Source organism: Lethenteron reissneri, chromosome 43, assembly GCF_015708825.2.
Source record: "Lethenteron reissneri isolate LAM-NWPU_2019-01 chromosome 43, ASM1570882v1, whole genome shotgun sequence".
NCBI classification, from domain to species: Eukaryota; Metazoa; Chordata; class Hyperoartia; order Petromyzontiformes; family Petromyzontidae; genus Lethenteron; species Lethenteron reissneri.
In genome coordinates, this window is record NC_083821.1 from 671,856 (window position 1) to 685,915 (window position 14,060).

The 14,060-nt window shown below is 51.1% G+C and overlaps 1 protein-coding gene across 1 annotated transcript in view; it reads left to right on the plus strand.

The window, feature by feature from the left end:
• LOC133353379 (receptor-type tyrosine-protein phosphatase kappa-like) overlaps window positions 1–14,060 on the plus strand; it is a 189,203-nt gene that overhangs the window by 38,526 nt on the left and 136,617 nt on the right. Inside the window, 1 exon segment of the mRNA XM_061569582.1 lies at window positions 2,323–2,448. Coding sequence (XP_061425566.1) covers window positions 2,323–2,448 — 126 coding nt within the window.

Sequence of the window (14,060 nt, forward strand, 5' to 3'; positions counted from 1 at the left end):
TTAGGCTGTTCACATTGTAACCAATGCCGTTTATTAATAAGAATTGGTCGGTGCAGTGGCGAGATATTTGGAGTTTGTGTGTTCTCCCCGTGGTCGTGTGGATTTTTTCTCCGGGTTATCCGGTTTTTCCATCCACATTTCGAATCAATATCACGCATTTACAGTATTCGGCTGCTATAAATGTCCACGTGATAAGCCAGTTCTTTGAGCTTTCATTTGTGGCCAGGTCGCTTCTGGTAAAATAAAAATAGTTCTATAGTTTAGTTTAATGAGCCCCTGTGAATTCAAATCGTTACACCGAGACGAGTTTTCGGGTAGTGCAACGTGTTGTCCACGTGTTGTTCGGTACGGTGTCCGACGTTTCGCTGCATGTGCTGAGAGTTTCTTCTGACAAAAAGACTCCACGGAGCTGTGCAGCGGAACATGTTACATGATTATGCATTATTCCAGCAGCCAACCGCATATTCTTGCAATTCAAACACAGATGCCGCATGTCTTTGCGGATGGAGTGGAACAGGATTCCTGCGTTACCATGGGGAGACATCTTAAGCTTTTTTGGCAGCGATTTGCGTGAAGCTTTATGTTGCTCTAGGTGGAGCTGCAGCGAGCGCTAAGAGTGATGATGATTTTTATTATATCACTTTCCTTGGCGCTGCCAAGTGCGGTTTCTCTCACATGGTGGGCAATGGAATTGGCCGACGTTGAAAGGCAGCCATCGATTCTGAAAGCCCTCATTTGGGGTCTCTCCCATTCGGCAAAAAAACCCCATTATGGTTTGTCCGGCTTTATGTACTTTCTTCTGTGGCCCTCGCCACGAGAATGTGGAATTGCCGCCCCTTTCTCTGGCCGCCGGTGCTGACGAGAACCAGTTTGTCGTGTGAGCAATGAGACAGCTGTGACTTGGCAGTGGCATTGTCTTCCGACGTTGCTGGGGGAGAGGGGGGTCGGGGGGGACCAATGTGTCACTCGTAAATGTGAGATTCTGCTTCAGTAAAGATAAGATTGTGAATTGTCTTTACTGCGGCAGGCCAGTTGGTTCTGGAAAGCAGTGATGCACAATTCCACACCTCCGATTAGCGCAGTCGGCTATGTACGGTGCGAAATAGGTTCTACATCCATGCAGTGTCAACCTGGATATACTGCAAGAGGGGAGCACTGCACGTGACTTAGTTGTTTTGAGTGGTGCGTAATTACTCAACTCACAACAACCAGGACTTTTAATGGACTGAGGGGTGGGGGGTAGATTTACAGATGTACCAGGAGATCCACCGTAAACACGAGGAAGATCCTGGGAAAACCAGGACCGGTGGCAACCAAAGCTCTCGATGACTTCACTTTGTTGACCGCTGACTCTGGTGGCGGTGTAGCCGTCCAGTGTGCAGGCTGTACAACTGCACCGGGACCCACGGGCCGGAAGGGACCCAGGCGCCGGGTTACAAGAGGGCACACATTGGACACGGGGTGGGGGGGCAGTGGTAGTGGGGGGTGGGCTAATTTAATTCCTCGCACGAGGGTCCATTCCAAGCACGCTACGCCACTGGCTAAATCCATGGGTCCGGGGGGCTCGGGCGCCTCAGGCGTGTGGAGACCGTGGCCGCTGTCGCTGCAGAGAGGTCCGCCAGGGTGTGCGCTGTGCGCTGCGTCTAACGTCCAGCGAACGACGGATTCGGTTGGCTCTGTGAGCGTTCCACGGGTGTGCTTGGTTTTAAGCCGTGCGCAGCCTCCTGTTTGCTGCTCACGGAAGCTCTTAGAATCTGACGAGCGTGCGCGTGTGTGTGTGTGCGCGTGCGTTTGTGTCTTTGTCTTTTAGTGTGTAAGGGTTCACGTGTGTGTCCATGGGAACCGGTGGCCTCGTGGTTATTGCACTGCCCTATGAACACGGCCGCTTGAGTTCAATTCCCGGATGCGGCTAACATCAGTGATGAGTGTGACATTTGAAATGGCCCTGGGTCCTCCCATAGGTCCACTCTGACTTTAATTGAGTAACACCTGGTGCACCACGTAAAACATCAGCGCTGTGGAGACAACGGCGGCGATGCATGGTGCTGGCCACACTACTGGGCGGGGCTCGGGGTGCATCTTCACCTCGTGTGTCTTGTGTGTAGCGCACACAAAATGCTCGCCATGTGTGGCTCCGCGTTTCTGTTGCGAGTGGACGGTGGCCGTTGACGCGATGCGGTGCCGCGTGCGTCTCCACGCCCGGCCGCCCCATCCCGAGGGTCGTGGGAAGGGGTGGCCATTCTTGTTACGTCCGTGAAATTAAAACATTTCTATACCCCCCCCCACCCCTCTCTCCTCCCTCTTTTTCATCGGCGAGTACAGGCGGCTGCACGATCGGCGTGACCTTCCCTGCCTGCGGATTCCACCAGGACCCCGAGGATGACTTTGATTGGGAAGAGGTTCCCACCCACGAGATGGACTCCATTCCCGGCCTGGAGGCCCCGGCAGGTGAGGGGTGGGGGCGCGGCGTGGTCAGCGACGGCAGCGTGGCTCCAGCTCTGTCCATTTGGCTTGTCTGTGCGTAGCGCGGGGTCACGGTGACTCTGGTGAAGATGATGCAACGTGAATGGAACTGTGTAGTGTGAGGTTGCGTTTGCTGTTAGGGATGTGCCCTTGAGGAGCCCGGCTACAATTATCACGGAGTCGCCCACCCCCACAGCGGCGTCGTCTCACCGCGGCCCGTGCCTGTGCACCGCACGGCGCGCCTGGCCCGAGCGCCTCCGTTACAATCTCCGATTTAAACACGAGGACAGCGTGCAAGTCTGGTAGCGTCACCGAATCGGTGCATGTGTACGGTGTTTCTCGGTCACAACACCTGTGGGATCATGGTGGGGTGTCGTGCTGCTTCGCTTTTTGTTGAGGTTCAAGTGCGCGAGCTCCTGGGTTTGATTCTGGGTTCCGGTGGCCTGTGATTTAAACCGGGTCCCGAGTGCTGTGAGTTGATGGTCTCGGCCCGGTCGCCAATGACTGCGCAACAAAAAACAATCTCCTTAAACTCGATCCTGCGGTTAATTTAGCTGATTTCCAGCTTTGAGAAAAAATAATCGTAATCATTGGTTTGAGTGTCCTACATCGACGATTACTCTCATACGCAGAAGCAAGTGGCAAAGTTCAGGCTTCTTCCATCCGCGGAGTAGAGGCCGCCCGAGGGGAATCTCGGACGTCGATGTGCAATTCCCACTTCTGTGTTTCCTTCTCAAACACAGAGGGTGACTCGTAAGCATCGTGTCATTGTGTCTTTGTGTCACGCTGCCATTGTGTCATTGTGTCACGCTGCCATTGTGTCACGCTGCCATCGTGTCATTGTGACACCATGCCATTGTGTCATTGTCACGCTGCCATTGTGTCATTGTGTCACGCTGCCATTGTGTCACGCTGCCATTGTGTCATTGTGTCACCGTGTCATTGTGTCACGCTGCCATTGTGTCACGCTGCCATTGTGTCACCGTGTCATTGTGTCACGCTGCCATTGTGTTATTGTGTCACCGTGCCATTGTGTCACGCTGCCATTGTGTCACCGTGTCATTGTGTCACGCTGCCATTGTGTCATTGTGTCACCATGCCATTGTGTCACGCTGCCATTGTGTCATTGTGTCACGTGCCATTGTGTCACGCTGCCATTTTGTCACTGTGCCATTGCGTCACGCTGCCATTGTGTCATTGTGTCACGTGCCATTGTGTCACGCTGCCATTGTGTCACTGTGCCATTGCGTCACGCTGCCATTGCAGCCACTCGAGCCAGTGGCACTGGGCAAACAGAGCAAGGCCTTTGCTTTGCTCTGTTTGTCTCTCGGAGGTGGCAGTCCCACGCTGCCGCAGTGCAATGGTCAGCAAGCTGGACTGGAAATCAGATCCTATCTCTCGGCGCGGCAGTTGACAGGATTGTGCGAGTATCTTGCATCTCCCCGCCTCTGTGAACCCAGCAGTATAGGTGGATACACCACAGTTAGACGATCGGCAAGGCGCGGGCGGTGGGGTAAAGTGTGGGTACACCCACCTCTTCCAAGACATCAGTGCAGTGTGGAAGAGTAGGCCAAGTACCCTCAGGAGGTGCTCTCCTGAGTTGTTTCAGTAGAGGCCCTTCGATCAGCAGGAACGTGAACATGTAATTACAGGGCTGCATCTTTAAAAACAAATGTACTTAGTCACAAACAATTTTGGAACCGTTACATTTGCATGCCATTTAAAAATAAACAAACGACGTCCACACAGGGAGATGGAATTCACATTATTCAGGCTCCTTCACTAACAGATGGGCCGTTTATGCAAATTCTCATACTTTGGCTCATGGCACAATTAATGTTGTGCCATGAGCCAAAGTTGTTTGGCGATGTGGAATGGATGCAGTGGTGTTTTAGCGATGTGGAATGGATGCAGTGGTATAAAATAATCCATTTAAAACACACAATAGAACAACTGGTTTGTGCCCAAGATGTTTAACGGCAATATGTAAATATACAAATACATCCAAGCTGCATTCAATAGATTGGCGGTGTTTGTAAGTGCGCTGTGGGCCGTGGCTTCCCGCGGGCAATGCCTAGGCAAGGCTCGTTGAGGAGGCCCCTGATCAGGTGAAGGTTATTAGCGTGGCACCGCAGGGCGCTTTATTTACCGATGGAAAGCAGTTCAATTATGAGTGGTGGCAGGGCCAGGGATTGAGAGCCCTTGCCACGTTTTTTTGATCGCCACCGCTCAAAAGGGTCGCCACTTCCTGAGCTGTACAAACAAACAAAAAATTACGGGACGTATCGTGGAAAAAACAGAAAGAATAACATCTCAACGACATGAGCGTGCGTTGTCTTGAGCGGTGCGCTTTGAGGCAACTGACAAACCTGTCGTGGCTGGCTGTTGGACGATGTCGTGGATTTCAACCCTCACACCCACATCTGGGAGGAGCTGGCAGAGGCAGTCGTGACATCTCCCCCGCTCTCAATGTTATTTCCTCTGGGCGTTGCGTTGCGTGCGTGGGGAGTTCGGAGGAGCGTGTCGCTTGTAAATTTGTGTTATTGCGGCAGGCCAGTTCGTTCCCATAATTCGGTGAAACAAAATATCTGCGGCATGTCACGTGCGGAAGAATATCTCACAACACTGCAAGAGGGGAGAAAAACACGTGAATGCGTTGTCTCGAGCGGTGCATTATTAGACAACTGACAAAAACGGGGACTTTTCATGTTCCGTGGAAGACAAACAGATTTCCCAGGAGAGCCACTTCAAAGAGAGGACGATCTTGGAAAAAACCAGGACAGGTGGCAACGCCAAGCTCTCACTGAGTTGACTCTCCTGACTGTCGACGACACTGTCGTAGCACTCGAGTGTGCAGGCAGTGCAACTGCTCCGGGGCCTATGGGTCGGAGTTCCGCTGGCGCTGGGCTATGGGCACCGGTGTGGGGGAGACTGGACAGGGTCCCTCGCGACGTTCGTCGCGGAGAGAGTTCAACACGGCCTGTGCGTGGATCCATTTGTCCGGGGACCGGTAGAGGTGGCAAATCGTCACTGGGATGCACCGGGTGAGCTGACTGGGGGTTGCAGAGTCGCTGGTTGTTTGGTGGGGGGGGGGGGGGGGGGGGGACTGGTGCGGTGGTGTGGCGTGGTTGGCATGGGCTCTGGTGCAGTTGCTCTACAGCTGGGCGGCTGGGCAGGTGTGGGCTGAAGGTGGGTGTGAAGGTGGGTGTGAAGGTGGGTGTGAAGGTGGGTGTGAAGGTGGGTGTGAAGGTGGGTGTGAAGGTGGGTATTCGCGAGGGGGCGGAGATTGTGATTGACTTAGATTATTCTTAAGCCTGGCTATGACCAAATCAGCCGGAAGGCGCAGGAGACCCCAGAAGATGTGTGGGCTCATTGGTGGACACCGATACGCAAGCGGTCTGCTAGATACTGGGGGGCGGCCTCCCACCCGCCCCCTTGTGCAACACCTTGTAGGTGGGCAGCCAAAGATTGAACTCTGCCCCAAACCAATGTAGCTTGTCACGCAGAAGACGCATGATGTGGTCAAGCCTCTGACTGCTGCAGGTGGACCTCACAGTGGCGTTCGTGGCCGACTGCGGGCGGTCTAGTCTGTGTTGAGGTGTCCCGGCCAGAAGAGACGAGCAATGATTGTTGCTGGCCGCTTGGCACTTTTGGGCCCTTTGGGCCCTGTGGGCCCTGTGCTCAGCAGCCGCGACCAAGAGAAAGAAAAATATAAAAATAACAAAGCAATAAAGGAAAGCTCCACATGTGCACGATCAGCCTGCCTCTCCTGATGTAAAATTCCCAGGTGCCGTTTAACTTTTCTTCCTGCAGCCCGCAGCTGCGGTGGCGAGTGAGTTTGTCGTGTTGCTGCGTGGTGTGATATTTGTTTATTCGTTGTTACGTTGGGAACTGATGAAGCCAGTCCAAGCCACGCCACGCTTGGCCTGCAGGTGCCCTGAGCCACTGAGAGCCGTTCCGTGACATTTCCGTTCTTGCCTCCCAGAAAGGGGCTTTTGTTTTTGTTGCGAGAAAAATGAAAGAGGCGAGAGAACTATGAGAAATATGTCGGCCCCTTAAGCAGGAGAGCCTCGCTCAATCCGAAGACTCTTATTCAGTTCCTGCTACATTGTTGACCAACACCAATGGCATGTTTTTAGCTATGCTAGGAAACCAGACAACCTGAAGCAAACCCATGCATAATAGGGGGAGAACATACAAACTCGATATAGATAGATAGGTGCCCAAGTCAGGAATAGAACCCAGTTATTTATTGCTTTGAGGCACACGTGTGACCACTGTGGTTCCAAGCCATGTAACACCCAACGCTCTGCACAGATGGATCGCTCAACTGATTTTTATTCTTGCCACCTCTGCGCCTAAGCCTAGAATTCCCGCTTTTCCAGAGTCTCCCATCCAAGGACTAACCACGCTCGACTTCGCTAAGCTTCCGAGATCGAACAAGGCAGCTGCTTTGTGCATTACCTTGAGAGCATGGTTTAATAATCAGCAGGTGATACCTGGACTCGCCACTGAAATGATATTAGTCCACTGAGTCACACGAACTCCTCCAGCGGGGAATTTCTAGTGGCTGCTCCATTTGCCTGTACTGCAGGCTAAGCTTGGCTCTGGTAAATATGTACTGAATGGAAAGTAAAATGGCAAGCGACTCCCCAACGAGTACACGATGTTTTGGTTCCCATTATTTTCAATTTATTTCGAACAATTTAGTAATAAATGGTTTCAGTCGACGTTGTTCACTCGAGGTGCTTTCTGTGCCAAAGTCACTCTCAGAAGGACGTTGGAGGGCCACTCACCTTGTCTCTGATAAATGTTGTTGTTGATGTAGTTATTGTTGTCGTTGCAATTGTTTTTGCCAATTTGTAACTCCCCGCCGCTGGGCAAAGGTCTCCCACATTCCCCAATTCCTTTCCCCAGCCGCTTCTGTCCGGTCGCGACCTACGACCTCTGTGATGTCGTCTCGCTGCTGCTGCTGCTGCTGCTGCCGCCGCTGCCGCTGCTGCCGCTGCCGCTGCTGCTGCTGTCTCTTCCGCTGTGTCCCTCTGCTTCTCCTCCCTTCTCTCGGTCTGCGCTCCAATGGAGTTCGTTTTCTCTCTCATCGCTCGTCAGGTTCTCTCATGACGAGTGCTGCCCAATTCTACTTATTTGTCTTTGCTTTGACAGCATCATCATCGGTTGGCCCTGTTATTTTCATTTTATCTCTATTCTGAAAGCTATCATTTCGACTTATTTCTCAACCAAAATTATTCTTTCTATATATAATTTAGAATAAATGGTCCTGACCAGTTACCCCAAGGAATTCTTCGCTCGTCGATTGCTATTTTAAAAACGTGTAGGGTCTGGTGAGCGCACCAGTGGCCTGCGTGTAGTGCACGCTCGGCCATCGGGTGCCAGACACTCCGTGGGCGGCCGTGCGATGCTCTGGGTTCGGCGTCCGCACGGGGGGGCTCTCTTTTGCAGGGAAGTGCAACGACAAACATTTAACGCCGACTTTTTTTTTTAAACATGGCCTGGTGCCTTCCTGTTCCTGCACAAACACGAGAGCTTTGTCTGCGCGGTGTGTGAAGTGTCGTGCGCACAGAGTGTGCGGGAGCAGCACTTTGTGTTTACGCTTATGCGTGCGTGTGCATGGGGGAGTGGTCGTGGCTAGCACAATGCCCTACAAACCCTTTCCACCCGAGTTCAATTCCCGCTCAACGCCAACATAGATGAGGAATATCCAAACCGGTCCTGGGCCTCCCCTAGGTCGGCTCGGGCTTAACATCATCACTGGGAAGATAAAGGTGGCCAGCTGTGTTGCTGGTCACGCCACCGTTTCATGTTCCATGTTGGTTTTGATCGGTGCTCGCTAACAACGCTTACCCCAACCATCTGTTAAGGCGATACGGGGGATCTACATGTGTGTGTATGAATGCGTGTGTCATGATTATCTTTCTATTGGACAACACGCGTGCCATTCATTCTGCATTTGTATCGTTAACTACAATGGTACATGGTAAGACTCATTATTGTGAGGAGCAGTGGGAGACTTTATTATAGTTATAATGGCCATTATAAATAGTTTTATATTATAAAGAGTTAGGGAAGCTGCCATAATGGCGTCTTGGTTCTGACACTGGACTTGCAATGCAGATGGCACCAGTTGGATTCCATCTCCAAGCAAGGCAATTGAAACATCGGTGTAAGGTTCTTAAATCTACCACCACTCATGACGATGATTTTAAATGCAATTCTGCCCTATGCTTGGTATTATGATATAATATTCTTCATCTTGTCCACGTGACATGTCCCGGATTTCTTGTGCCTTCTCAAGTGGAGCCGTACGCTGTGTGTCACGTCGCGACGAGAGGAACGCGTGCGTCACACGGGAGATATTTCAGCACCCTCGGTCAGGTGACCGTGGAATGCTTTAACAGCTGCGAGAGAGAAACGAAGAGAATTCCTGCCCTCCGTGCACTCGCCTCCCAGAGCGGTGCGCGATGAATGAGGTAGGGGAGGTGTTTGGTCTTGAGGTGGGGAGCGGGGAATGGGGAGGGGGTCGTTCAGACAGGTATGCCAATGACGCATGGACTCCAGTTGCGTTAAAAAAAATGCAGCAGCACTGCTCGGGCCTGTTGGAGACCAGAGTATCCACATGCCGCCGCGCGCAACAAACGCGTTGCGCAGCCGGTTCTTGAAGCCGGCACGCCCCCGTGAAGATATTGCAGCGTTTCCTTTTGTCTTAATGCATTCCCTGCTCCAGGAGCCGCCCGCAAGGGGAAACGGCGGCTTTATCTCCCGGTCTTCGTGTTACAAATTGGAATTTTAGAGCGTCTTGCGTCTTGTCATCTAGCGCCATGCGCGTGCTTCAGCGTTTCGCATTCAATATTATTTTTTTGTTCCGCCGTTCAATTTCACGGAGAGCTGCAGAATAAAATAATCGCACCACTTTGCTGTTCTCTTCAAACATTTTTATCTGTTTTGGAACACATTTTAGGCTGTGATTTAAATTCGCCTTCGGAAGCGCGGAATGCTTTGTGGCCGGGTTTATCACTATAAGTTGGGGAATGTTTATCACTAAAAGCTGGGAAAGGGCCTCTCTCGAGTGGTGACCTCTCATCTGTGTCCACGTGGCCACTCGCCTCCCGCCCGTCTCCCGGTGGCGACGCGTCACGTCGCTCTCCATGCTCGGGCCCTGCCAAGCGTTGTTTGGCTCGGTGTCCGACGTTTCACTTTGCGTGCTGAGAGCTTATGCAGCTGGGAGATTCTCCAGTTCCTGAAGTGTGTGAAGAGCGTGTGTTTGTGCGTGCACGCGTGCTTGTGTGTGCCGTGGGGAGCAGTGGTGGAGTAATTAGCGCGCTGGGCTTCGAACTTGGCGGCCCAAGTTCGATTCCAGCTCATGACCAACATCGGTGACGAATATCTAAACTGGTCCTGCGCGTTCTCTAGGTCGACTTAGCCTCACATGAGTATGGTGTGTGAACATACAGATTGGCCAGTGGTTCTGGCCACCCACAAACCCACCCACCCCCGCGTGCCGTGCTGGCCTACTAGGAGCTCGCTAATAGAAACAAGTGGATCGCTTGCTTTTCTTCCTGTGCGTTTGCATGCGTCATGTGTGCGTGCGTGCGTATACGAGCGTGCCTGTCTATAGATGTGAAGGGCTTTGCTTGTGAGGGCTTGTGAAGTGATCTTTATTGTCTTCTTATCTGCGCTGTCCGTCGCTGAAGTGAATCGGCCCTTGCAGCCGCCAGTCGCTCCGCCCTCAAAGTGCTCCTCCGTGGTGGCGGCACCGCCGGCACCCCGACGGTGCACGGGGTGCTGCTGGTCAGCAACAAACAGCACTATTGAAGGTGTAATGTCGCTGACGAGGGTCGCTTCGTTTCTGCGAATTGAGTTCACGGCGCGTGGAGAGAAGCGTCGGGACTTGTTGTCGAACAGCGCGTGGTTCGACCCGAGCACGTGGCGGAGTGCGAATGGTTCTCGAGTTGAGCGAGGTTGTTAGAACTCAGAGAAGGGGGGGGGGGGAAGACGAGGGCATTGCAAAGTGGAACAATGTGAGGGAAGGAGCAGAGAGAGAATTGTTGTGACCTGCGGTGTGGCGGGTGGTAGAACACGGTGTGGAAGAAATGAAATGGTCAGTCTGGTAGGACCGAGTTCTCAACACATGACGAGGTATCGGTGAGTGGAGCTCCGTTACCATGGTGGTAGTGATAGAAGAGTGAGGAGGAGGCGACTGAGCGAGTTTGAGGATGGGAGAGGAGATAAATGGTGGGCTGCGGACCGTGGGATTGTGGGATTGTTACCACGGCCTCCGCACCCCCATTGTAGCGGGACCCTCGTGACAAAGAGCCTTGAGACTCGGTGAGGCCCTGCTGGGTCTGTAAAAGTGAATTCTCCCGGAGTATATTCGCTCATTAACGGGGTGCCCCGAGCAACAATGTTGATCTAGCTGGGTCGTGATTGTAGCATTCATAATTTTATTATTTTAGAAATTTCACTTTGTCTCGATAAAATGGCATTCCTGTGGCTCTGTGACAGTCCCAATATTAGAAATAAGCCACTTTGTGTTTCACATGATATTTAATATAAAGATAATGTGAAAATTAAATCTCGTTTTCAGCAGGCGGTGCTCGTTAGCAGGGGGAAGGGGGGGGGTGAAGGGGAGGGGGGTGCACGTGGGAGGCACTCGTGGACTCACGAGTGGAGCTCACCGCTCTGATGAGGCTCCCTGTCTGATAGTCGCCACCTCCGAGGTGCAAACGATCCTTGTGATCCAGCGCTGTGGAGGAGGCACGAGCGCGGGTTGGTGGACCACCCAACAGACGCCGTGAACCTCCCTTCCCGTGGACGTCGGGGAGGTGCCGTGGCCTTGATCGTCGGATTTCTCCAGGACAAATAAAACATCGTGATTCTGATCGCCAGGAGACGGGAGTACAGAACGTGAATTAATCTCCATCTGTGTCCATCCGTACGGGGATAGAGCGTTGTTCCCTCACACGTGTGGGTTGTCTCCGGGTGCTCCCGTTTCCTCCCACGTGTATCATAAGCACTCGCCAATTATTGGCTGAAAACATCTTCAAATAAAAACTCCATGCAGCGGCAGCAGGGCCGTCTTGAAAGAGAGGCCTAAGACCAAGTGTGACTCTCCTGGATAAATACATCCAAGTATTATCATCATGAGAATATTTCACAATCTAAGTCTTGTTTTCTGGGTTGGGCCACGTGTTGAGATTTTCCTTTCGCCACACAGTGAGTGGCTTACGTCAAAATAAGCATAGAGAAGCTGTCTTTCATTGTAATATATATCCTTTATTAGCTTGTTTGCCCGTCCTAGGACGGAAGCTGTAATATTTATGAAAAAATTTGAGCAGAGTATAATTGTATCTTGTGTAAATTTAATGGCAGTGAATCTTGCACTAAACCACGTCATAATACACCTAATTTCATGCCACTGTAAGGCTGTATATAACTGACCTTCAATTTGTTCAAATTCGCTGCTTTCATACTTTATTCTCTTCTGCTTTCAGTCGCTGGGGTTGAAATAAATTGGAATTCGATGCAAATATCTGGAAAATCACCGAGAAATGTCTATTTTACTATAATGTAGAAGCATAAATTAGACTTACCTTTTGTCTCAAGTGCTGAAGAATTAATTAAGACACCAAATCCACTGTGTTGCCGCATATAATCATTTAATAGATACACTTTCAATAAAGAAACGTCAAAGTGAAAGCGAATTTGCGAAATAAAATATTTCCGCTCGACCTTCTTGTGCGTGAGTGTAAAAAATCCACCCGCTCATGAATATTTATTACGGGGGGTGCGGCATGTGGAGTGACGTCACGCGCGTTACACACAGACATTCTTGGCTCATTATAGTAGTAATACAGGGTGATCCATTTATAGATGCCCCACTAAAATAATTGGGACAAGTTATAGAGAAAACAGCGTTTATTTCAAAGCCCAGACACGTCTCCCACCAATCAAAGTAGTCGCATTAATCTTCTAACACGTTTCTCCACACGGATTTGGAGCCATCGCTTTCAGTTGATGAGAATACAGTTTCAGAGTAATTGTAAATTAGTTGGGTGTACATATAGATCTTTCTGTAAATGTAAAGCCCTTGGTCAGTCCGCTGCTGGATGAAGACCTCCACACGGTGTGGGTTGTGGGGATTATCAGGCGCATACTTCACCATGCTGGTCACTCGCCACTCGTGTTACCCACGACTGGAAATCCAACTACAGCTGTGGCAGGTTCATAGCGTGGCAAGTTATCCGTTGCAATCACCGAGTCATCTCCCATACATTGTTCAGTTATTCTTGTTTGTCTTGGTGTTACAGGAGCCTCTGAAAAGCACAAATTTGCAATCTCTAATTGTTTGCGATTAAATGAACAAACTTGAAAATTCAAAACTCTAGGTGCGTAATTGGATTTTTTGTTTTCCTCCCAGGGTAATAAATGTCAACAACAATTTCCTAACAAGGAAGTTTAATGATAATTTCCAACTATGTTTATTTAAAAAAGAAGTCAATTTAGTATAGAAAAAACCGTCCGACAGAAACAATGATAAACACGCTTTTTCCTCATGATGTTGGCCAATCGCCCACGGGTGGTTTGAGTGACGGTGGCGTAGCTGTCGAGTGTTCAGGCGGTGCAACTGCGCCGGGGCTCGCGCAGGCTGGAGGGGCCCAGGCTCCAGTCTACGAAGAAGGATGGGAAATTAGACGAGGGAGGGAGAGGGGGGGGATTTATTTCCCTGCACCAGGGCCCATGCTGCATACATGGGATGGGTTCACGACCGTCGGTCAATTGGCAGGCCATGTGCGATGGGGTAAAAGTGTGCGTCCTGCCACCTCTTCCAAGACAGCGAGGAAGAGTAGGCCAGTTACCGCCTAGAGCGACAGCCCTTCCGCCCGCAGTGGTTTAAGCAACACAAATCATGGCTGCAGGGTTGCCACCTTTTACCAGGGCTCGTGGAACGAGGACGTAAGCGGGAAGCAGTCGTGGGTCAGCGGTCGGAGGTTGTGGCACAAGCCCTGGTGACTGTGCCAAGCCCAGGAGGCTGCTGCTGCCGCCACCGTCTCTGACCCTGGGCCGGCGAGCCGGGCCGCAGCCTTTCAATTTGAGGTTGGGCCACACATGCCGCAAATCAGCGTTCTTACAGCGGATGTTATTACGCCGTAAGTCAGCGTAATGTTTACTGAAAAACTGATTCGGATGTTTTTACGATCACTGACAGTGGCTGAATTTATCCGTGTATTAGTATGCATCACCTGTTACCCCTATCGGCTTGTATTTACAGTTCAACACTTAAATATTTCAACTGGAGTTGTGTTTCGGTGTTCACTTCAACTGCACGTTTATTTGTTTATTGTATTTTTAATCTATCACGATCACATTTAATTATAGTAGCGAGTTGTTTTTAGCTGAGGGTATACTATTGAGACACGCTAATGCCTGCTGACGTACAAACGTGGCTTACGTCTTCTATCTCACGTTTCAAGAGATGTATTGTGCCACAGTTGAACTGATGCTCTCCAGAAGGCCTGTCCCGCACTGCTCCGAGGCCAACCGACATTATTAAAAACCCTGGCGGTCGGGATGAAACATGG